At 39.2% G+C, this 25,526-nt stretch overlaps 2 protein-coding genes across 5 annotated transcripts in view; both read right to left on the bottom strand.

The window, feature by feature from the left end:
* Positions 1-24,674, bottom strand: part of LOC129775059 (DENN domain-containing protein Crag) — an 84,132-nt gene extending 59,458 nt beyond the window's left edge. Inside the window, exons 1-2 of one of the 4 annotated variants that reach the window (XM_055779262.1) lie at positions 24,573-24,674; positions 23,459-23,810 (exon numbers count right to left, since the gene is read on the bottom strand). The gene's annotated coding sequence lies outside the window, so the exon portion shown is untranslated. Of the gene's footprint in view, positions 1-23,458; positions 23,811-24,124; positions 24,144-24,184; positions 24,547-24,572 lie in introns of those variants that run through there. The other 3 variants (XM_055779264.1, XM_055779263.1, XM_055779265.1) reach the window with 3 other exon arrangements.
* LOC129774350 (uncharacterized) lies at positions 17,450-19,258 on the bottom strand. The gene has a single exon (XM_055778069.1). The coding sequence runs from the start codon at positions 19,256-19,258 to the stop codon at positions 17,450-17,452; it is 1,809 nt and encodes a 602-aa protein (XP_055634044.1).
* Positions 24,675-25,526: the final 852 nt, after the last annotated feature.

Raw genomic sequence — 25,526 nt, forward strand, 5'->3', positions numbered from 1 at the left:
TAGCGCCTTGTGTGTATGCAAGCGCACCACGAGAGAGACTCGATGTTGTACGTTTTAGCACAATCATTTCACAACGAGTGAGACTCGATGCTGTACGTGAAACGATTAATGCAGAACAAAGAGTTTTCGATAATAGCTCCAAAATAAATAATCCTGCAATGTTACTTCAAATTATGACTCCTGGAACGTTAATTCAGGTATCTGAGCTTCCGCTAGTATTATCATTCCTAATTAGAATTCATATTCTAGATTTCAAAACTCGATTCTATATTTTAAGGCTTTGATTTGTGGTCCCGAATTTTGACTCAGAATTTAAAATTCTGGATTTCAAATTGTGAATCGAAGATTCTGAATATTATGCCAAATTTTTCAAATATTAGAGAGTTAATATTTAGTTTCTGGCATTAGAGTACAGGTCGGACTCGATTATATACAGTTTGGGATTTTTATTTATATTTCAAATATGACTTATTTCAAGAAGAAATGTAACTTTTCAACGTTAAGGTGAAATTTAAGTGGCAATTACATGCACAGTGGGGTACAAACAGTGGTTTTTGAAGATTTTGCTTGATTTTTTTACCAGGAAATGTTTATATCGATATTGCAGCCAAATTGAGAAAGATAGAAGTTGGGTGTCAAAGAACAAATTGTAGAGCACTTAGAGAGCTTCAATTCAATCGATAGAAACAATCTAGTTTAACATAATTTTTTAGGGATAAAATTAATGATAACGTATCAAAAACAGGAAGTGGGTTATATCTATGGTATAACCGCAAGGGTGACGTAGGACTATCGTTGATTTAGAGATCATTTGTTTGAAGGTGAATCTGAATTCATTCTGAATGAATGAATATTTGGGGGACTTCGAAAACGAGAGCGTTACGTTGGAGGCACAAGGTTTTATGCATCCAATATTGGATACGGAAATATATTACTGATGGGGAAGAATAATCTTCAGAAGCTATCCTGTTAATTGCGATTGATTGAAAAATCACAAAACCAAATGTATTTGGTCACAGTGTTACATGGATAGAAAACATTAAAATAAACTCTTTCACATGAATGTAATTTTAAATTCTCAGAGGAACTGGCAGATTATTTTCAGTAACGATTAGATATTTCCACATTTTCCTCGATACTGGAAGCCCACCAGTGGTTAATGCTAACTCGATAACCATCTGTTAATAGCACTTGATTGAAAAATATTTGGTCACAGTGTTACATGGATAGAAAACATTCAAATAAACTCTGTCACATGAATGTATTTTTAAATTCCCAGAGGAACTGGCAGATTATTTTTCGGATCTTTCTCGATGCTGAATGGCATCCAAACGGAAAGAATTCCGTGCGTGTATGTGTGTGAGTAGCGGCTGCTTCGATGGTCACCTTCTCTTCTCCTGAAGGATCGGCTTCTCTGTGCTCCCTCACAGGTTCAAACAAACTGCTTACGTTTCAGGGCAGATCTCGATCCTTCGCCGTCCAGCACCCTCAGCAACGATGTTGTCTTGTCGATATCCTCACGAAAAATTAATTCGTCTCACCACCAGAATATCGCTTAAGTATGCTTTTTGTTCGTGATTGAATCGAGAGAAGGCGTAGTTTACGATGGCAATTTGGAAGGCAAACTAGAGGGGAATGAACTCTCTGAGCTCGGAACTTTCGGCGACTGAGCAATAACCGATTGCGGGCACATACAATATTGGATACGGAAATATCCTACTGATGGGGAAGAATAATCTTCAGAAGCTATCCTGTTAATTGCGATTGATTGAAAAATCACAAAACCAAATGTATTTGGTCACAGTGTTACATGGATAGAAAACATTCAAATAAACTCTTTCACATGAATGTAATTTTAAATTCCCAGAGGAACTGGCAGATTATTTTCCGGATCTTTCTCGATGCTGAATGGCATCTAAACGGAAAGAATTCCACGCGTGTATATGTGCGTGTGTGTGTGTAGCGGCTGCTTCGTGATCTTCCCGGGGAACCGTTTGTGGCATCACTCTCCTCTTGATGGATTCCCTTCTGGCCTAAGGTGCACAAACAGGCTCTTGGTGACACCGTTCATTCGCGCTTTCATGATAAACGAAGAGCTTTACCACAACAGCGACAACATGCTCCAATCGCTGTTCAATTAGAACTGAGTGGATTTCCGAGCGGCGCTCGCTTATATACCGATTGGTGATTTCAATAGCCTGTTTTGAAAGCAATTTTAAGACTATTGAAACATGTTTTTGGATCAGAAAGTAACAAGTATAGAACGCGTAGACATTTTATCTTTCGAATGAAGTGTTTATCATACCATTTCGTTCAGTTGTTTAGGAGCTATTAACGCTCAAAAACTCGATCTCCGGCGTAACGCTTTCGTTTTCGAAACTTTGATTTTACACCCCGGTATAGAAATGAAAGACGTAGTCCTACGTCAAAATTATTAACTTTTAAGTTTTTCTCTTCCAAAAATGTTACTGAAATCCACTAATTTAGATGTTCCACTACTACTTCCTGTACTGAATTTTCCCATCTTTTGAATGAAAGCAACAGAATCGTCTTCCGTAGCGTACTTTAATGTAGAGCCAGTTTGAGGCAACAGAGTCCAAAATAGAAAAAAAGTTCTATAACCTTGTCATTGTTGAAATTCGACCATATACGTAGAAGGATTTTTTTCATCAAATATGATCGTCTATCACCTCCTGAGAGAATCTGGATAAATTTATTTTTTTCATGTGAGAAAGGTGTTCTCTAACTTTAAGGGGATGAATCAAAAATCAAATTCCTCTTTTATATTCAAAAAACCAAAAATACATGCAAAAAAACGAATAAAAAATATTTTTTGACTCGATTATATACATGATTCGATTATATACAGTGAAAAGAAATCAAAACTGTATATAATCGAGTCCGCGCTGTACTAGGATACAACAATTGAGGTACTAGAATGTGAATTGGAGATTGCTGGTTCACAACTCCAAATCTAGCATTCGATATGAGGGGTAAAATGAAAATCTAAACACAGAACATGCAGGAAAAATGAAAGATTTCAAATGCTTATAACTCGAGCAATTCTTAATAGATCGGAAAGATGTTTGCATCAATTGATAGGAAATATTTCTAGTCATCTATCAAAGTGTTATTTTTCTTGAGATAAGCAATTGAATAACTGTAAAATGTCAACTCGTTTGGTTGGCCCGATTTACAGTTTTCCCAACACAGCCATCAAAACCAAGGAGCCTTGGGAAATTGGCATTTCAAGCATTACATTCAAGCTGGGGGAACGTTTGTTCCCACCGAAATGTGTTCCCTTCAAAAACCAAGATGCCTTATATTACAAGGCGTATGTTCAAAAATGTTGAATTCAATTGAATTCGAAAATTATGATGTGATTGTGATTTTAGATACTTTAGATTTTTACTTCAATATTCGAGATTCTGGATTACAGAATCAGTTTTTATCCCTTAGATTTTGGATTTTGGAATGTCATTCATAGATTCTGGAATTTCAATTTAGAATATCGAATTACCGATAATTTTTAAAGTGTCGGTATTTTAGTTTCTAGAATAAAGCTACTGTATTTCGGATAGAGCATTTTAAACTCTAGGATTCGGATAGGAGATTTCGGGTATCGGATTCGAAATTCTATCCGATTATCAGCTATCTTAATTTGTGAATCAAATTGACACATTAGGAGATATCGATTACTACATCTAAACTTTTTTCTTTCTCCCTAAACTGATATACTTGCTGGCTCATAGTGAGCGATAACAGTCGTAGACAGTATGTATGTTGAAAAGTATATTTAAAATGAGCACTCTCTTCATAATCATGAATTTTCCAGCGCATGTTTGAATTTACAGTAGAATAAACAAACACAGACAGATACTTCGATTTGTATCGATATATGATAACAATCACTGGAATTGTGAAATGAGAACAAATCACTAAACTTCCAATTGAAATGAAAAAATAAAAAATAAACGTAATGGGAACACAATCAGATCTCGGTTTAAATCTTGACACAAAATACGAAACGCCACCAATATTTTACCACTATCAACCAACTGACGACAGAAACAATACGATAGCAATGCAGCGAAGATAAACACAACTAAAATTAAACGAACAACCATCGGGGACCAAAGTTCAAATGCGCGTCTCTCGCATTTGAACGCAGAGCTCCCCGATGTTGGATGGTCGTGATCGCTGCGATTATTATTGTTGTTGTTGTTGCTACTATTTCTTCATTACCCCGCGTGCAGCAGTCATTAAAACCCCACACAGAAGGAATAAACAAAAAAAAATATATACATCGCGTGTCGACGCGAATAACCTTACCCCTCGTAGCGGAAGTGTTGCGAGCTGTTGTCTGTATGCGAGGGACCTTCGACATGGAGGATACGACGGACGCGGTTCACGAGACGCTCTCACATTTCACTCGTGGCTTGGAAACCTACAATTTCGTCGGTGGAAACATTGTATACACTTTCATGTGTTTATTTTCCTTCCGTCACTTTGGTAGGAAAAAAGGGGTACAGGTGGCCAAACACAAAAAACGGTTTGGCTTGTCATAATGCAGCTTTCTTCGGGGTATTCGAATATTGTTGGTCAAAAGGCCACAGGAAAAAAAACATAGAATAAATTGTTTGATTTTCTCTGTTCACTACCAATAATGACTCATCCGATCGATGAGGTTGAATTCATACTGCGCCGTCTTACGTTGGGGAATGGTTGTTGCATAATGCAGACACTAAGGTGTCTGAGGCTCAGGGGAGTAGAAAGCATAAAGGTACACCACGTAATACATATACGCGCACTCGATTTAAATATGTATGTACTATACACAGGGTCTTGCAATGCGCGTTACGTCGCTCGTTGAAATCTTAGCCAGACTGGCTGGATCGGTGTTAACCTCAATCACTGATTATGTTTCGCGCTATCGTGGCCTCGTTCGTAGCTGCTAAAGAAAAAGTGTTTTTTGAACGAAATGACCTCATGTTTTTTCTCGACTTGTTTTCTTTCAATTCACCCAGACCACGGAATCACTTGCTTCATTTTTTTTTCGCCCTTGCGGTATTTCAATTTTTATGGTGTTTCGAAAGTAGGATCGACATTGTGTACTCGCCCAAAACTTCTGTTTAAGCATCGATTTAATTCAATTACAATATGGAGATAAATTGTAAGCGTCTGTGCCAGAACCCCCTGTATTATCGGTGAAAACAGCCCTTTTTATTAAACTATCAGTAGATTGTCATCAACTACGAAACTTAACATAGAAACCATTTCGATGTAATTATTATGCACTGAGCAATATCTCTAAATCAACACTATATACGGAAGTAGAACATTGAACAACATCTTGTAATTCTAAAATAGGGAAAATGTAATATTAAAAAAGACGGGTGGGTAATGTCGGGGACATAACCGGAGTGACGTAGGACTATACAAAGGGGACAGCTTTTGTTAAATATATATTTTAAATATATTGTTTTATTTTCTTCTCCTACGTGAATACCTACCTATCTACCTGAAAAATGGATTAGTTTACTGTTTACTCTTTATGAATATGTTGATGGTTCTGAAAAGAATCTTTGGTGTTGTGTTTTTGTTATCACTCGATATTCCCATGTTGTTCGGTTAAACCTTCCTGTTTAGCTATTGCGTTTGTCACTCGCCACAGCTTTCACAGTTGGAAAATTTCTTCCCATCCAGCTTGTGACATGTTGTTCAGTAAATTACATTTAATGCGACGTGCCGGAGAAACACTTTGCCACTCACTGAAACTAATTGTTGCCTTGATGAGCGCCGAACTGAAGCTGCTCTGTTCTTGATGCGGGTTTTCTGATTGTCGTGACCAGCTTTGCAAGCCAACTCGAGCACTCCGACGGCCGAAACTCTATAATCGCTGTTAGGTATACTGGTGCTCCGGCACCAATCCGTTCGGCCTAGTTACCCTTGCGGAGCAATCAGTGAATGCGACCAACAGGGAACTGCACACCTGCACGATTCGAGTGGGACTTTGCCTTTCCCTTAACTTGTCCTCCTTTGTTACGTCCACGATGCCGATGCCGTACAACCACACGGGTTTACGGTTTGAAAGAAAATAAGATATTTTTTTGGGGTCCGCGTGTTTTATACTCTAGCGGTACACACTCACAGGATAGAGACAAATTGGCAGACTCAGCCAGAGGGGCGAGTCCAACGAGACGAACGAATGAGCGTTAAAACGGAGCGATGGCAAAAAAATACATTAGAGGCGAATGAACTGCAAAGTTTAAAGCCTCTTAAAAACAAAGAAAGAAGAAGAAAAATACATTCATTACGATTTGTTCGCTCGTTGGATTCACATGCAGGCTAAAAAGGGTCCTTTTCAGGATCACAAAATTATCTTCAATCTAAAGAGTTTATTGTTTTGTTATCACTCGATATCCCCATCTTGTTCAGCTAAACCTTTCTGTTTAGCGATTGCATTTGCCACTCGCCACAGCTTTCACAGTTGGAAAATTTCTTCCCATCCAGCTTGTGACATATTTTACAGTAAATTACATTCAATGGCACGTCGCATTACCACCACTCAGTATCGGATTGGAGGTAATTTTAACCTGTAATTGAACATTTGCGATGACAGTGGTACAGTGTCAACTTTCAATGTGGGGTCATAATTTGGACCCCGAACTCTATGTTTACAAAAATGTCCAACTAAATATGTCGCATTACATGTCCGTCCAATTAGCTAAATGTCGAGATAAGTGTGAATTACTGTACTTTCAATCTAGAAGCAATTTAAGAATTGGTGAAAATCAATAAGCTCAGAACAACTACCAAATTCACATACTCATCATACCCTGACAAACAAATTATGAAAAAATCAATTTGTGATTTATTATTATTTTGGATAATGTTTTAGAAAGCATTGAACTGTATTTCCTAAACTCTTTTTTGGAAGGTTTAATGGCCCTGAAAAGCGCCTTGTTTTATGGAATGGTTCCAATTTAGAAAACTTAGTACTCGTGGTTTTGAAAACGCCCTCGATGCCGCCTTGTTCTGGATTTGCCACCAAAGCAGTTTGTATAAAGAACAAACTTTTTTCTTCTGCTACCTGATGCCGTTTTGCGATTGCGTTTGCCACTCGCCACTCGCTGCAACTGCCTGTTGTCTTGATGTCCACCGAACCGAATGTGTTCTGTTCCGAATGCGGGTTTTCTTATCGTCGCGAGCAGCTTTGCCAGCTAACTCGATCACTTCGGCGGCCGAAACTATATAACGCCGGCTAGGTGGACTGGTGCACTGGTACTAACGTGCTCGGCCTAGCTACCCTTGCGGGGAACTCCAGATCAACACGGTTCGAGCGGGATTTTGCCTTTCCCTTCACTTTTCCTCCTTTACCATGTCCAGACATGGCTGCTTGGGTTGGTTTGTTGATGTGTTGTGATGCGAACCGATGTGGTGTACGGTTTGAATGAGAATGATAGTTACGGAAGGATGGAAGGTCTTGAATTATAGAGACTTTAAACTTTTGCAGTTCATTCGTCTCTAGCCTTGAGAAAGGCCCTTTGAAAACTCTACTCTACTCTATTACTCTACTCCAGCGCTACCACCTCCGCCCTCTTGCCTTGAGAAAGGCACTCGATCCCACGCCGTCCAGCTCGTCCAGCAACGATGTTGTCCAGTCGGTGTCCACACAAAGAATGATCGTTACGGCAGCGGAGCGTGGATTTTTAAGCTGACTGGCTGGCTCGAGAATTACGCATGTGTGAGACTGCGACCAATGTTTCGTTCATTTTTTTCTTTTTCCTTTCCAATCGTGCTTCATTCTATTTCGCTGCTGCTCTGGTTGCCCGTTTTGGTCGGTACGATTTGAGGAGCACAAAATGGACCAATCAAAAATGGGCACATAGTGCATTTTGACAATGCTTGATATTTCACAATTATTCAATTATTTATCTCAAGAAAAATGAAATGTTATTCGTTATGATAGATGCGTAGATATATTTCCTATCAATTGATGCAAAAACCTTTGCGATCTATTGAGAAATGCTCGAGTTATAAGCGTTCCAAATCTTGCATTTTTTCCTACTTGTTCAGTGCCTAGATTTCCATTTCACCCCCTATATCTTCCGGTTAGACGTAGTCCTACGTCAAAACAAAGTATAAGGCTTTATAATGCTACTGTTACTGATTTCAATATAAATATTTCTAATTATTAATACAGGATACCATAGAAACATCAAGTTGTTTTTTGCTTCTGTTTATTTGGAAAAGAAACAAGTCAACGATTCAACAGGTGTTCGGCAGAAAAAAGGGGAATATTTTCATGTACATTTCATAAACCCTTTATGGATTTGAAAAATCCAATTGTGTAATATTTGGATTCACGAAACATTATTCGAAATAGGAAGTAAATGTAATATGAAAAAAACCAGAAGAGACAGCTGCTTTTTCGTGACTTTGCTATCTGACCAGTACCCTCTTCTAACACCCAGTAAAATCATTATCGACTCAAAATCCGAAAGTAAATTTCCTGATATTCCCTGATTTTCCAGTAATTTTTTAGAAATAGATTTACTAATACAGTTCAAATACTAGTACAGAATGAGACATTTTTTTTTTATCCCATTTATTTATTTCAGGCTCATTAGCATTTTAGCTGTAACAGAGCCGAATTTTAATCGTGTACATGTCACATGGTTATCATATCTATAATTATAGCACATTACATTACACAGTTGCCATTCGCCAGTATTCCTTCTATACCATTGCATATGGTACATTTACACAGTAGCCATTTAGGCGTAAGAGTATTCTGTATTGTATTTTTCTTCCATTATCCAGTTAGACCACCGGACAGCGGAGACAGTTGATATGATCATTGTTGAGCTATTTATAGAACAGCAGCCCGATGTGTCTTGCAGAGCAGAGCAGTTGTATGGATGAATCGATCTTATTTCGACCGTGGATCGATCTCCATCGCTGATGATTGTTGCGTGGACGTAGCTATTCTGTAACAACACAAAGATGGTCAATGAGGGCCCTGAGTTTTGAACTCACGATCGATCGTTTACTAAGCGAACGCGCAACCAATGTGGCTACGGAGACCCCCATAGCCGAGTCTATGTCAATTGCGAAAAAGACCACCGGAATAGCGTTCGAGGTAAATTTTCAATGCATTGACATGAATAAATTGCGACATACGATCAGCAAGTGTATTGTTTTGCGAGGGCAAGAATGAATCATCAATCAATTATCGTCAACTGATTCTACAATGAAAAAAACATTTCCGAGATTATTCTACTAAGCAGTTGTTTTTAAAATTTCACTGCATTATAGAACAATATCCGAAGGTATAAATAAGTGACTTATAAAAATAACAGATTAGTTCTACGTAAAAAATGCGGTCGTATCTTGAACACAACCTCCTATAATTTTTTTCTAGATGTATTCAGATATTGAAATTAGAATCAAATTTCATATTCGAATCCAGGGGTTTCGTGGTTTAAATAAAATTTTCAGATATAGATCCGCAATGCCGTGGCAGATCCAGATTCCAGATTTCAGTTCAGATTCCAGTTCAGCCATTCTTCCATGCCAAACCGGTATGAAGGCTCTCAGGTCCTCGTGAAAATTGTTAGTTTTGTTCCTTATCGTAAAATATCAGACCCGTATTTTTTATTTTTCTTTTAGGGCGGTCCGAAAAATCAATAGTTTCGTCTTTTTTCCAAAATTAAAAATGATTTTTTCTCAAAAAAAACTTTTGAACTACTCGACCGATTCAAATGATCGTCATATGAAATTGAAGCCAATGAGCCACTCTTCTTTATATTACATTTGCAAAAAAAATGTATGGGTTATTTCTATGATGTAACCGCAAGGTTAACGTGGGACTACATTTGTTGTTAGTATTGATTGAATGAAATGATTTTCGAATTCAATAATAAAGACTTTGAACAAACCCCATGTAATGTGAGGCATCTTAGTTTTGATGACTGTGATAGGGAACACATTTCAATGGGAACAAAAATTCCCCCAGCTTGCATGTATTTGAACTGCCAACCGGGAAACCGTAAATCGGACAAATTAAAACATGGCAGGTAGGGCGTTAAGATAACGCTTAACATTTCACAGTTGTTCAATTGTTTATCTCATGAAAAATAACATTTTATTAATTGTGATAGGTGCGTAGAAATATTTCCTATCAATTGATACAACAAATCTTTCCGATCTATTGTGAACTGTTCGAGTTATAAGCATTCGAAATCTTTCATTTTTTCCTGCATGTTCTGTGTTGAGGTTTTCATTTTAACCCTCCGGTTAGACGTAGTCTCACGTCAAAAAAAAGGATTTTGATTTCAAAACTATTGATTGTACTTGATTTTTATAATTCACATGGTTTCGGAACCAAGACTTTGAAAAATCAGAACTCCAAAACGAAAAACGTCTCTCTGAGTTTTGGATATGTTGCAAAAAAAAACATCAGCTTTCGAGAACCAATGAAAAAAAATATAGTTTAGACTTCAGAGTCAGATCTTGTTTGATATCTGTTTAGATTCTAGTTCTGGATTTCAAATACACTCTTAGATTTCATGTCGTATATTTAGTTTTATGATTATAAAACCAAATTTCAAATTGAAATACACTGGAGTCGCTTTTTACGCTGGGCACGCAACTCCAGCGTAAATTCCAAATCCGCGTAAAAATAAACCGCGTAAATTTCAAAATCCGTGTAAAAATCTAACAAACAGTGAATTATTAGTTTAAAATGCAACCCATATTCTAACAATTGATTAATTGATTTTTTTTGCATGCTAGCTAGTAATCAGTGATAAAATAAAAACTTATTTTGTGAAGTCACATCAATTAGCACATTAAATTTGTTTACACTGGAGTCACTTTTACGCGGTTGATATGTTTCGAAATCCGCGTAAATTTCCGAATTCGTATAAAAATAAGCCACGTAAATTCCTAAAACCGCATAAAAAGCGACTTCAGTGTACCTAGTTCACATTCTAGATTCAAATTTAAAATTGGAATGCCTGGCGCAGATTTCGCGGTCAAATTTCAGACATTGATCCGAAATGCGAATTTAAAATTCCGGCTCTAAACTCCAAATTTGCATTCGAAACCCGATCTCGCTGTTGAATTTCAAGTTCAGATTATTGGATCACATTTGCCATTGCGTATGAATAGAAATTCAACAAGACTAGAAATCTTGCCGTAGAAATCGGCAGGGTTAGCTATCTGACGTGGAATTCATCTATTCGAATTCAAATCACCGTTGTGCAAGCAAGAAACGGGATTGATTTCCATCTTAAAATGGCTAAAGTATTCGCAAGTCCAACAAATATAATATGCAATGCAAAGTGTTTAGCTATGAATCATTTCTGAAGATGATTCCTCAGTACGCGAGCCCGACTGATTCAGCATCGGCGCAAAATGAGATGGTGACAAATGACAAAACATTTATTTCCACTCCATTTTCGTTCGTTCGAGAGATCCTGTAGCGTCACCCAACTCGGACCACGGCAGTTGCGAACATTTCGCGCATTAGCATCCGGTGTGTGGTGATTATTATCGTCGGGAGCCCGATGAATGTAAACATAAACAATCCGATCGATGAGCCCCTCTTCGCCCCCGCATCAAGACGACGTAGTTGGTTATTATGTATCGCTCGTAATGATAATGTACCACACACGCACGCAAATAAGACATTAGAGTAGCTCCGTCGATTTAACCCTGGCCTTGTGTGCTAGAGATCGGAAGACAACAGAATGCGGTTTCCGGAGAAATGTTTGGTCTGGGAAACGTTTGCCATCAATTACAGCTTGTAACGATTCGGGTGGGAAACCATTGCAGAAGTAAGCGGAGCTCAATTTTGAACATTAAATAAAATTGAGTAGGGCAATGCAGGATTTAAATCGAATCTAGAGAAATGAAGGATCTAGATATAATAATCCAGATGTGGAGTGAAAACCCAAAACTCAAACCAAACATCCAATATATTCATGAGTGAAAAAAATTCAGATTAACCAATCTCAAAGATTCCTTCCCGTACAATAGTTGACCACTTTCCTGAGTCGTGCGCGTTCAAGGCAATCCACTGAACAGTGATTTTTTTTTTACTTCTCCAACGCCAAACTAGCCCCATTAAAGTCCTAATATGGGGCCGCAGTCTGTCTGCCAACCGAATCCGAATGGTGGGCAAATAAAAAAAACAAACCCAAAGCCTTCGCAAAGATGTAAGACCGAGAGCGCGCGGAGCGCAAGCGGTAAAGAAAACAAAAACCTTACCTCTTGTCTCGGTTGAACTCACCAATGTATGAGTCATCATCATCACACTCTGACTACGAGCTGAACTTGGACGGCGATCATCCAACCGAGAAGTGAGTCGATCCCCAACCCAGCCGACCGCAACCGGTTGCGCGATTTCTCGATCTCTGCTCCTCTCGAGCCATCATCCCCCGAGATTCTTCTCCCGTGCTTCAGGAGGCGGCAGATTCCGGCTTCCTGGTACGTCTCGCATTTTTCGCTTTTATTTTTTTTCGCCGATCGCGATATCGAGAAAGATATACAGTACACAGATGGAGCATAAATTGCCTCTGCCCTCGCCGAAGGAAGCGCATTATTTGAACGATATTTTTTCGTATTTAGTTTCGCTCGTTTCGATTGTTTTTTTTTGCTTTACATTGTGCTTAAGCCAGTTTCGTTGATGCCGCTGCTCCCCCAATCGAAGGCCATTTTAGCCTGCTACCATTGCCACTGGCGGAGAGGATGCAGCACCCACCGCTTGTTAGGATACTAAATTATTCATCTCGTTCGACCGGAAAACATCGGTCGGATACTTTCAGCTTTATGACGCGAAAATGGTTCGTTTTATTGCGGTGGGATATAACAAATTCGCCGAAGTGGCCATTGATCCTAGCGGGATGTTTTCTCGGAGCGAAGCCATCCGTGCGATTTCTGCGGAATGATGAACCCAAGGCGAAACGGAGAGAACGTCTCACCATTCCAGTTTGCCCACACAAGTTCGTTCCTCGACACGGTACCTTCATGTGATGGCACGAGGCAACAAGCTGGAGGGCAACTTTCTCCAGCTGAGCTGCATCGCATCGCGCTTAAATCGTACCAAAGAATCAACTTCGAATCGCTCACTGACGCACCGAAGCTGAAAGATAACAACTAGAATTGTTAATTTTTATGCCGGCGGCGACAACAGAAAATATCCTCCTAACAGAATCAAACAACGTGGCCATCTGACGTCTATTCCGGAGAACATCACTTGGTGGCGCTATCAATTGCGTATGAGTGTGTGTGTGTTTGCCCCCTTTTTCATGCTGAGCAGACTTTTTGCAAAGATACCAGCCAAGCAGCAAGCGATAAACATTTTCGCAAATTGGTTGCTATATTTAGAGTAACGTGATACCACCAAGTCGATGGGGGGACGACCGACAGCTGTTTGCGTAATAAGCGCGAGAGTTCACATGTGGATGGCACGAAGCGCTTTGCTCAGACGGCGGGAGTGCGTTAGATAAGAACAGCTTTACCTATCGACATCTGTTTGCTCACTGTCTATCTCTCTCTGTCGAGGTGACGACGACGGGCAATGAATCGAAAAGTATAAAATTTCACGCTGGATATCAGTATCTATGAGTTGTTTTCAAGGTTCCGTGTGAACTCGATCAATAACCAGAGTTATTGAATTTCAATGACATCGTACTTCACTATTCAACGTAAAATGCCATGCTTCGCACACTTGACACATTAGTTTTGTATACCAAGGTCGCAAAATAGTTTCACCCAAAAGCTTTCTTTGTTAAGCTATTGACCTTACCTAATGTACCAAATATTGTAATACGTCTTGGAAATCAAAATGTAGAGAAATGTTAAATAGTTAGAGATCTAGGCGTCGTCTTGGACTGTAACCTCACATGCATAGAACACTACAACTCTGTAATCAATAAGGTAAATAGTGTGTTAAGCTTCGTCAAACGCTTCTCACATATCTTCCAGGACCCATACACAATCAAGCTTTTGTATATCACATATGTAAGGCCCATTCTTGAATACTGTAGCATCGTTTGGAACCCGTATATGGTCGTACATGAAGAACGCATTGGGTCAGTCCAGAAACAGTTTCTCTTATTTGCACTCCGTAAGTTGAACTGGACCTCATTTCCACTTCCTTCATATGAAGCACGCTGCATGCTGATAAACATCCAATCACTAAAGGAACGCCGTAAATTTGCAATGATCTAATTTCGCAACGAGTACAATCAGCTGAATTACTAGAAAAATTAAATTTCTATGTACCTGGGCGTCAACTAAGAACACGCAATTTGTTTCTAACCAAAACATCCAGAACAAATTATGCAAACAACGCTCCTATCAATCGCATGATGCGTATATACAATCAGAACTGCGAATTAATTGACACAACAATGAATAAAAAACAGCTAAAAAGAAACATGTACCGTAGGAATAATATTCAGCATAAAAACATTGTAACATTAATATATGAGTATGTAGTATACATTTGTTTAACGAAAATAAATAAATAAAATGAATAAATAAATAAATAATAGAGATTACTAATTTTCATTTCGGCTGCATTTTGATGATACAAAATAACAGCTCATGAAAGATGATCTTCGTCGAATGTACCACGACGTGGACTTGAACAGTTGATTTCGGTAAGTTTAATATCTCAGCGACCTCAATTTGCCTGTATCAGATTCAACTAGAGCGTGGGATATCATCAAATATTATTGCTGAAACGGAATGTGACAGACCGGTTTTAGTACAAAAATTCGATCATTGTACCAAAATCGTTCAATGCCTCAACATAGCCTTTTGACGTAGGACTACGTCTTACATTAAGGGTGCCAAATCAGAAAACAGGTCACGTTTTTATCAAATAAAGTTAACGTTAATAACTATTTTTGCTGCGAACGGATTTTAACGATTTGCATACCAATCGAATCGGAAATTCTCTAAGATTTGTTTGGTATGCTGTATATTACAATCCCATAGTCTGTATAAGGTTTAAATCGATGAAAATTGGAAGCATTCCCATTTCCCCATACATTTGTTCTGTCCATTTGTGTGCTTTCCCGAACAGAGCTGTCAATAACGAGCAATTTATGCAGCCGCTAGAAACCGAATAGAAACAGTTGAAGACGAGTGAATCGTTGGATTTGAAGTTTCCGTAAACAAATGAAAAGAAGAAGAAGTAGAATAGAAACAACGAAAGGGGATAGCGAAAAGAGAATATTTGCGAAGTAAGTAAACTGTCGCTAGCGTATAAGTATTGCATCTCCTCTGAGGTCGCTTATTCTGCTATGTTTCCTCTCGAGCCGTGAACTCTAGCGAATATTTCACTTGATGTTTATCGCTGCAACTGTGTGCATCTGTTAGATGCGTGTTTGATGCTTGTTGAATGGCGATGCACGGAAGATGCCTCTCGTTAAATAGTCAGTGCAATGCATGCATTGTTATAAAGAAACAAATTGCGACATATGACCAACCAGTGTATTGTTCTCGCAAAGGCAAGAAAGAATCGTTGCTTCTCGAAATGATTCTACAAACCACGCAAGCCATTAAACCTTTTCAGGGTCCCCGGAACATTTTACTAAAGAGTTATTTATGAACTTTCGATGTATTCACAAATGATATCCGAAATGATAAACCAACAAATTAAAAAAAAAGATTGCGTAGTCCTACGTCTTAAGCGGTCGTGTCTCGGATACAACCCCTCGATTTTTAATGGTTTCAATCAGCTTGTCCTGTTTGTATGTATGTATGAGTGTTTGTAGGGTTATCCCACATTTATTGAAATTTGACCCCGTTCCTCATTTCTGATTGATTGCGTATTCCATGGTCCTGAAAAATTCATTTAGGCCGCCGCTAAAAAATGGTTGAATGACGACTTGACTTGGAGAATACACTACATTATGAACAACATAAATTCGAAAAGGTCGCCGCCACAAAATGGTCGACTATGTATTTTTTGCAATCCCCTCAATATTGGTATCGGATAAAATGATTTGACTAATAGAATAGAGTACATCATCAAAATATTCCGAAGAAAGTTAGGTAAGAAATAAAAATTTAAAAAGAAATATTTTTGGGAATGGTTTTATTGTAGAGATGTATACTAATGATACTCAAAAAATTAATCAGAATCATGAATGAAAATTTACTTTAACGTATGGAATATTTATTTTATGTGATGAAAGAAGAGGTTTTTTTCCAATATCACAGAAACATATTGTTTTATATTTTTTTTTATTTATTTGGTAAATCAACAGACACTTTCTGTCCTAATGATATTAATGAAAATTTCTATGAAATTTCGCCGAACCGCACTTCGTGAAATATGGTAGTCGAAACCCGAAGCTACTTTGTTGAACAGCCGCTGCAGGCCTTGAACGGCTGAGTTGCACCCATAGCTAGTACGAAGGAAAGGTACTCGAAGGAAGCAGTAGTTTCGTAGAGTTCGAGATCGAATGTTAAAATTGATGTTTTCGAGGATCACTGGGCATTCTGTCCTAGCCATCAAGACGTCATACATCAATAAGGCGCGGTTTAGATCTCTCCGTACATGTAGCGTTATAGGCTAGACTTATTAGTTGGCATCGGCTCTCGTAACTTGGAAGCTGATGAGGGTTGTTCCACGGTAGATGCCGTAAAGCGAACCGAATAAACCGTTTCTGCACGGCTTCAATCCTGTTGACTCCATTCAGGTAGAATGGATTCCAAATCGATGAGCAATATTCCAGCGTAGAGCGAACTAAAGCACTGAATAGAGATTTCAAGCAATAGACATCGGTGAAATCTCCCGTCAAATAGGATTTCAACCAATGCAGGAGATTTCCGCTGAAACCAAGCTTGTCTAACTTTTGCACTGCAATATCGTGGTTGATTTTGTCGAAGGCGGCTGACAGGTCGGTGTAGATAGCATCTGTTTGGTTCACACCATTGGACATTCCATCGAATATGTACGTTGTGAAAGAGAGAAGATTCGTTGTGATAGAACGCTTCGGCATGAATCCATGTTGATCGATGGAAATGTATTGCTTGCAATGGGAAAATATCGGTCCCATAACTACGAGTTCAAAAAGTTTAGAAACCGCGCTCAGGGCAGAGATTCCTCGATAGTTATCAACGTTCATTTTGTCCCCTTTTTTGTGGATCGGAAAAATGTATGCTCTCTTCCAAAGCGACGGAAAGATACCCGTTGACAAGAAAAAGCTGAACAAAATCCGCATTGGAGACATCAATCCAACAGCACTTTTTTTTTAAAATCAATGATGGGATTCCATCCGGTCCAACAGATTTCGAGGATTTCAATTTGTTGAACGCTGATTGTAGCATTGAATCGTCGACATCGATGCGGAAAAAAGAGTTGTTCTGAAGTGGAACGCTTCTTGTGGCCATTGAGAGTTGCTCTTGAGAAAGGCTCTCATTTGAGAAAAAGGCTTGAAAACTTCGCTGAGAAAAGATTGCAAATCCCTTGAACATCAGACGCGCTTTGTCCGTTATGGAACATAGATAATGGAAGTCCCGACTCTTTACGTTGCTCATCGACGTATTTCCAAAATGATTTTGGATCTCTTCTAAACTTTCTTTGAACCCCACGTAGATATATTGCATGGCATCGTTTGCACGTTCTTTGGTACTGATGGTTCAGTCGTAAATAGTGTTGCTTGAAGATTGGGAGACGGTTCTTTGAATATCTCCTGAGTGCAGCCCTCTTGGCAGTTTTGAGTCGTCGAATTTCGATGGTTTGCCACGGTTGGTGAGTAGATGAATGTCTATTTTTCTTAGGAACATGCCTGTCAATTAGGTAGCTTATGATGTTCGTGAAGGTTTGAACAGCACCGTCCACGTCGTCCTTGTCCAAAATTGCGTTCCAGTCAATATTCAAGAGCACATTAATTATGCTACTGATGTCAGCATTATTGAAATCGTAGTAGACGGCGATAGGAACGGCGCTGAAACTATTCGCAGAGACTTCCAGTGCTAAACATAGTGGAGGGTGATGAGGTACTAATTTCACAAGAGGCGCTGGTGCTACCGATAGTGTTGGAGCCTCGTCAGTTTTACTCGCAAAGCAAAGGTCGAGCATGCGGCCGTTCTCATTACTAACGGAATTGATTTGCTGAAGCAAGTTGGAGCTATAGCCGTCTAATAAAGCGTTCGTACCCGCATGAAACGTCGATTTGGCCGGATCAGCGAACAGAAATCTTCCAGACCCTATTCGCCACTTTAGATCTGGGAGGTTAAAGTCACCAAAGATGATAATTTCATCTGCTGGAAGCGCACGTGCAGCTATTGTTGACAGCGATTGTACAGGAACGTCGATCAATGCGGTATCTCGAATGCGATCGGGAGGAAAATACACAACGCAAATATACAGAACTCTCGCTGCTAGTTTTATCGAAACCCAAACTTGTTCGACACACGACCATGCGTTTTCAGCAATCAGCTGGGCTTTCAAACGTCGATGGACAGCTATCAGAACGCCACCTCCAGATGACTTAATACTGTTGAACTGATCTCGGTCCGTTCGGAAGACTTCGTAGTTTTGCCCACAAACTTGGTTGGACAGAGTGCGGTCATCAAGCCAAGTTTCCGTCAAAGCGATGATGTCGTAGTAATCATCAGAACAAGCGAGCAAATAATCGTTGATGCAGGTGTTAATACCACCAACATTCTGGTAATAAACACACATTTTTCTACACCGACGTACGCTAGAAGGCGAGGATTCATCAGCAGGATCGAGATCGGTAACTTTTTGGTACTTGCCTTGAGCAGGTGGGTGGGAAACCCCTGGCCGCACATCGCCAGCAGGACCGGAACGACTCCGACGACAGGATAGATCAAAAAGCACGACTGTGTCGAGTGGACTAGGAGTTCTCATGGAGCTTTCATCAGTGCATTCCGGTTCACTTAACAATCCAGCTGAGTATGATAGAAGAACTGTACTATCCTTATAATGTACGGGATCACTGGAAACGGGACGGAATTCAGGAAGCGAAGAAGCGATATAACATTCGTACTTGCCTGAATCAGCACATTGAAAGACCCCCTCACCAACTCCGAACACAGGAACGGAACGGCTGCGGTGGTTGCTAAAATCGGCACAAGTGAAAAAGTTGGGATGCTCGACTGTGTCAGGTGGTTTGGGGGCTTCCATAAAGACGTTAGATGTGCGTTCCGTTACTAGATGAAATTGTGGACAGGACGAACGGCTCGAAGCATGACTCATTTGAACATATTGAACGAAAACTGTATCTAATGATGGTTTTATATTATGATAGTACTTATTTGTGGAACAAACAGGAAATGCATCGACAAATGGTTAAGCGAGTGTCAAAACTACGTTTGTTAGGTAATTAAACAATATGAAGTAAAAATTTTCATTCAAACTTCTATATTTTTAAACTGCGCTTGGCCCTTCTGATCTGATAGAGAATAATTTACCTCCCAAGCACTAATATCGCCACCAGACGTCGACACTGTACATTTGCCGTCGCAAATATAAACAAATACGCTATATGTTTCGTGTTCTCCAAGCCAAGTCATTCAGCCATTTTTTTAGCGACGACCAAATTGAATTTTTCAAAATCATGGAATACGTAGTTTTATAATGACAGTAGAATTAAAGGTGTCGTCCAAATTTCAGATCAATCAGTCAACAGGAATGGGGTCAATTTTTTATTAATGTGGGACAATCTTACAAACATTCAAACATACATACAAATAGGTCAAGCTGAATGAAACCATTTAAAAAGTGATTAGTTGTTTGGAGACTGCGGCCATCTTGGAATTGGATTTTTCATGATCTGCTATGTTCTACTAGTCGAGAACTTCCTTTTGATACCCATAATGAAGGAGGTTTTGAAAAAAAAATATATATGGCGCCAATTTGTGGTAGCGGCCATTTTGGATTTACATTTTTCATAAATTTCTGTATTCTACTAGTCAATCCCTTTCATTTGATAAACATATTGTGTGTGTTCTGAAAAAATGTGTAATCCGCCATTTTGTAGCGGCCGCCATCTTGGATTTTTAAGACCATGGAATACGCAGTTTTATAATGACACATGACCTGTAATTCGTTAATACAGTCAATGTTGGTAGACCGCAGCCTGACATTTGAACAATTAGTCGCCCGCAATGACCAGAAGTATGGCCACCCCTGCTCTATACCATTCATACACTCATGTTTTAGACATAGTGGTGTCACCAAATGTATTCTGCAACATTTTCAACGTTTGGCATTTACAAGCATATAATAATGTTTATTATTTTGTTTGACGTAAGAAAAAATTAATGAAGTAACGAACGATTGAATATCTTCAAAACAAAAACCTTTTTCCTATCTGGCATCTCTGCTAAGACTAAAGAACGAAGAGGGACACACGAAAACAAACTGACGTCATATCATAAAGTGCGGGAGAAAAAAAAATCTTTCGCGTCTCAAAATTTACACTCTGCAGCTTTTGCGCTCCACAGCTGTGCGGCTCAACAGCTCAACAGCTCAGCTGCTCATCTGCTCATCAGCTCAACAGCTCAGCAGCTCATCAGCTCAACAGCTCAACAGCTCAGCAGCTCATCAGCTCTCCAGCTCCATAACTAGCTGATGAGCTGCGTTGTTTTGATTGCGAGCCGATCCAAATCCGCTCACTATGATGAAGCTATTCGAATAAACAGCTCATGAGCGGATGGCACATCTCTATCAGACGTAGTCCTACGTCAAAAACTCTCTCTATAAAGGATGACAGCTAATAGCGAATTCGTTTTTAAAACTGAGTTAGTGCCAAACTGACTCGGTTATAAAAAAAACGTTTTCAGTTTCACGAATGCGGCGGTTTGTTGCTGTGCGTTATATAGTCTGATTTGTTTATATTCGCGACGACAAATGCACAGTGTCGACGTCTGGTGACGATATTAGTGCTTGGGAGGTAAATTATTCTCTATCAGATCAGAAGGGCCAAGTGCAGTGTAAAAATATAAAAGTTTTAATGAAAATTTTTACTTCATATTGTTTGACACTCACTTAACCATTTGTCGGTGCATTCCTGTTTGTTCAACGAATAATTACTATTATGATATAAAATCATCATTAGACACAGCTTTTGTTCAATATGTTTCGGCGATATCGGAAAAAAACTCTTATTTCATCACATAAAATATATATTCGATACGTTAAAGTAAATTTTCATTCATAATTTTGTTTTTGAAAGCAGGTATTGGTGAACCCGAGTGCCAACATCTCAGTGCGAAACTAACAGATTTCGAGGCGAACTAGTACGAAACTGAGTGAATAAAAAAAACGTTTTGACAGCAGTTAGTGCGGCACTGGGGTTGAAACTGAACAAAAACGAATTCGCTATAAGCTAATCTAGACTTGCAATATTAATAGAAAGCGCTTCTGTTGAGAAGAGCCCAAAACGGAGATAAGTGTGTGTATTTTAGATGCTTCAAACCTTCGATATATGGATATTTGCATCTTCGCTACACTGAAACCCCGTTTGTATCTGCTCCCGTGTGCATTGGCCCTGTAACGATGCAACAATCGCCTAATTTTTTTATGCTATGATTGACGATTGTTTGGTGTTTCAAATTATGCATACATATAAACAAGGAGGAGAGATAGCGGAAGGAAAATATTTACGCTAGAGTATTAGTAATGAATCTCTGCTGAGGCAAATATTCAACCTTTTTCCCACCGTCGGAAGCGGCGGCCTTTCGCAAACAAACCTGTGTTCCATCGATTGCCCGATTAGTTTGAAATATAGGGGACGATCCTTTAGTTAGGTTCGACCGAGCGTTAGCGAGCGTCCGACGCATACGTTTGCCCGGTTAAGTAATTGCTATCTATTGTATTTCGGCTCCGGTGACGCTAATACGAAAGTACCTTAAAAATTACTAACTTTTGCACTTCTAAAATGGTATTTAAATCCACTAATTTACATGTTTCACAACTATATCCTGTTCAAATTTTTTTCATCTTTCAAATGAAAGCAAAGGAATCGTCTTCCGTAGCGTATTTTTCAATAAAGAGCCAGTTTGAGGCAACAGAGTCCGAAACAAACATAATGTTCTATAACTCTGTTATTGTCGAAATTCGAACATATGCGTAGAAGGATTTTTCTCATCAAATATTGTCCTCTATTACCTCCTGAATGAATTCGGATTTTTTTATATGAGAAAGGTATTTTATGACTTTGATCCGATAGGCCGAGCAGAGCCATTTACAAACAACAGAAAGTTGTAATAAGCTTGAATAATTGAGACTTATTTCAATTTCGTGTCGATTGTCTTACACTTGAATACCTACAACAGAAAAAAATCCACATCAACTAAGTCGCAGATTTTCGGCAACCATCCTGTTTTGCGAGCTACAAATTACGCCTCTACGCGATTCGATTAATCATAGCAGAACACAAGAACGCCAGAGACGTCTTCTCCGTCGTCTGATCTAAATTAAACATGCATTCCTACCCGAGCCACACCCGCTGTTTTTATAATTAACGAATGACGTCGGATGCTATTTCGGTACGCCTGAGACACTCCGAAGTCAGTCTAACGTGCAACGATGACGCTCGCAATCACGAGAGCGCGAATCGTCAACAGAAGCTTTGTTTATTGGATCCACTCCCTCAACAGAAACAACAATAGAAAGAGTCTCGGTGTCATGATAGTCGCGCCAACAGTAATTACGAAATTGGACGCGTTTAGTTTAGTCTTTGAACTACTGGAGAATAGCCCCATCCCCCGTAGAATCTGAGAGTCGTAATGAATCGATTGAAGACGTTTTTGTTTTCACAGTCCAACGCGAATAGTTTGCGGCTAATTGCTCTATCTCGATGGAGCTGCGAAATGATCTATGAGCGGAATGATTACGAGACGGTCGCGCTAACAAATGGTTCACACGACGGGGACACAATACGGACAATTAATTATTACTTGCTGCTCGAAATGAGCGATACGCTAAATGTTTAAAACACACCGAGGGTCAGTGCAAATCTATGCAGAGAGATTCAATGGACTGCTTAACTGCTATGGAATTATTTATAGAGCATAACCATTCGGAAGAATGAACCAAACGATCGATCTATATGACCTTTACATTTCGGTTGTTCTTGAAAGGGGGATGGGAAGCAAAATGGAACAAGCTATCCTTAGCGAACGAAACTTGGAAGACTACGCGACGACACAATTCCCAACTTGGCGCCACTTCCTGCCATCAATGGATACATTTGTATCTCTCGAAGCGAGCGCTATATACTGAATGTCCTTGAGTCAATACGCTGCGAGTCGTCTACTTGGCTAAACACATTCGAAGGGTTGGAGTTCCTGGGAATTGAATCCGCTTTACCAATACGTAAGAAAGATATTCGTTACATGTAAGAAAATCAATTATTAACCTATTAAGAAAAAGTCCGTCGCTATACATTACCTAATTCAGCAGCGCTGTTGTTTTGTATGTTTTCACCTCTCCGTTCTCAGTCAAGCGTCAAGCGGTTGACCCTTTTTCTTCCACCCTGACGTATGCCTGTATGCATACGCGTGTCGACAGGTCAATGATGAAAAATCCAAAACAATGCTCTTCCAAAGCAAAACGCAGAAACACAAAAACACATTCACAAGTGGCGGAATTCCTTCACCCCCACTAACATTTTCCTGCTGTTGACACTGTTTGATTCGGGACGGAAATTCTATTCACCATTTCACGTCATTCCATTTACTTCCACGCAAATTGTCACTCTCTTTTCGAGCGAATTCAAAGAATTCACACTCACTCGCCAACACTGTGAAAAGATAGATAATAAAAGAAGAAGAAAAACACATTCAATCAAAACATAGATATCGTTCCCAACTCGAGGCTACGAATAATCACAGCAACCACTGCGTTGGCATGCGAACTCCACCGCCTGTGTACTCTTGTTACTTTGCGACATTTTTGTTTGGTTCACTCCTCCCTCACAATGCAGTAATCCTTCTTGACGGTGCCTTATTTTTCCCATTCATGCACTTCCTTTTTTCCATTATTCATTGCTTTTGCTTCGCACTGCTGCTCTAGAATCGCACCAACACACACCCCCGTGAACTCCACAGAATTTACCTCAATCGCACAGTGGTGTGCGTTAACTATGAGAGGCAGCAGTGACAGTGCGGTTCACACCTGAATTTTTCACCATCAAAATCAAATCGCTCGGATCATCGGTTTCCGTGAATCTGCTGGCATTCGCAATTAAACTATCTTTAAAACCGCAAACAGAAGTTTTCGTTACAGCTCAAATCACCTTGCCCACACTTTTCACAGCAAAACGCAAAAACCAGATGAAGATGATGAAATGATTGAAAAACAATATGAGAATGGAAAAGTATTGCTCCTTGGATGACCGAATCACCACCATACACCAGAGGGCACATGGAAAGGCAACGAGATCCAACACATTCGCTTATTATAGAGAAAAAAAAACTAAGCAATCAACTAGGAGGGTTGATGGGGCGTGTGATAGGGGCAAAACGAGGTGCCAAGGATAGTGGTTATGGGGAAATTCACTCACAGTGCTCACTGAACGCGTGACTTCGTACGTTTCAAAACTACGACCGAAATCAATGGGCTCACGATGACGACTGAATGGAAGCGGAGCAACACAGCTCGAGCCGGACCTGTTTGGTGCGATATCAGACAAGTGTTGGTTAAAATTCTGATGCTTGGTCTAGTGTGGGTGAGCGATGTGACCAAAACAAACAGGAATTGAACTGTCAATGAGTGTGGTGAGTTATGAACAGGGATGCCAGATGTGAAAACATGTTTGTATTTCAAAATATTTGACTCACCTAAAGACATTTAATTAAAAAAAAAAAACAGTAAAACTTTGACAGCTTTTAAACTTGTATTTTTCCGAAAGATTAAATTTTTCTCACAATTCCATTTGATCCATTGTTCCGTTTATTTTTGCTACGTATATACTTTCTTCGAAACAATATTATGTAATATTTTTCTCATAAATTGCAACGAGCTTCAAAACATCAAGAAAGGTTCAATATAACGCGTAAATCTTTGTGAATATGATTCATCAAAAAGTGTCGTGAAATTAAGATACAATTTTTGAGGTTTGCTCTATTTTAATGTAAATACATTCATTCGTGTCGTGCGATGATATTCAAATAAATCAATTGGCATCAGTTTGTGGTGAAATGTTTACAATTCACGTTGACGGCGGAATGGTGTCGACATCTGGATTCGACGTTAGTTTGTATGAGGCCAACTATTGTCTATCAGATTAGCCGGCCCTGAAGCAGTTTTCAATTGTTGAAATTTGTATGAAATTTTTTTCTTGGCGTGATTTACCTACTAGAAGTATTTTGTTCTGATTCTAATTTAAACTGTTTTCTATGAATTTTCAGATATTCTCACCAAAACTTACTTAATATAAAATTATCTTTAGACACAATTTTTGTATGATATTTTTTCACTACTTGTATTTTTTCACTACTTGTTGTACTACTTGTAA

Source organism: Toxorhynchites rutilus, chromosome 3 (assembly GCF_029784135.1).
Source record: "Toxorhynchites rutilus septentrionalis strain SRP chromosome 3, ASM2978413v1, whole genome shotgun sequence".
NCBI classification, from domain to species: Eukaryota; Metazoa; Arthropoda; class Insecta; order Diptera; family Culicidae; genus Toxorhynchites; species Toxorhynchites rutilus.

Excerpts from the sequence above, each read along its gene's own strand:
- LOC129774350 (XM_055778069.1), bottom strand. The coding sequence starts at position 19,258 with ATGAGTCATGCTTCGAGCCGTTCGTCCTGTCCACAATTTCATCTAGTA.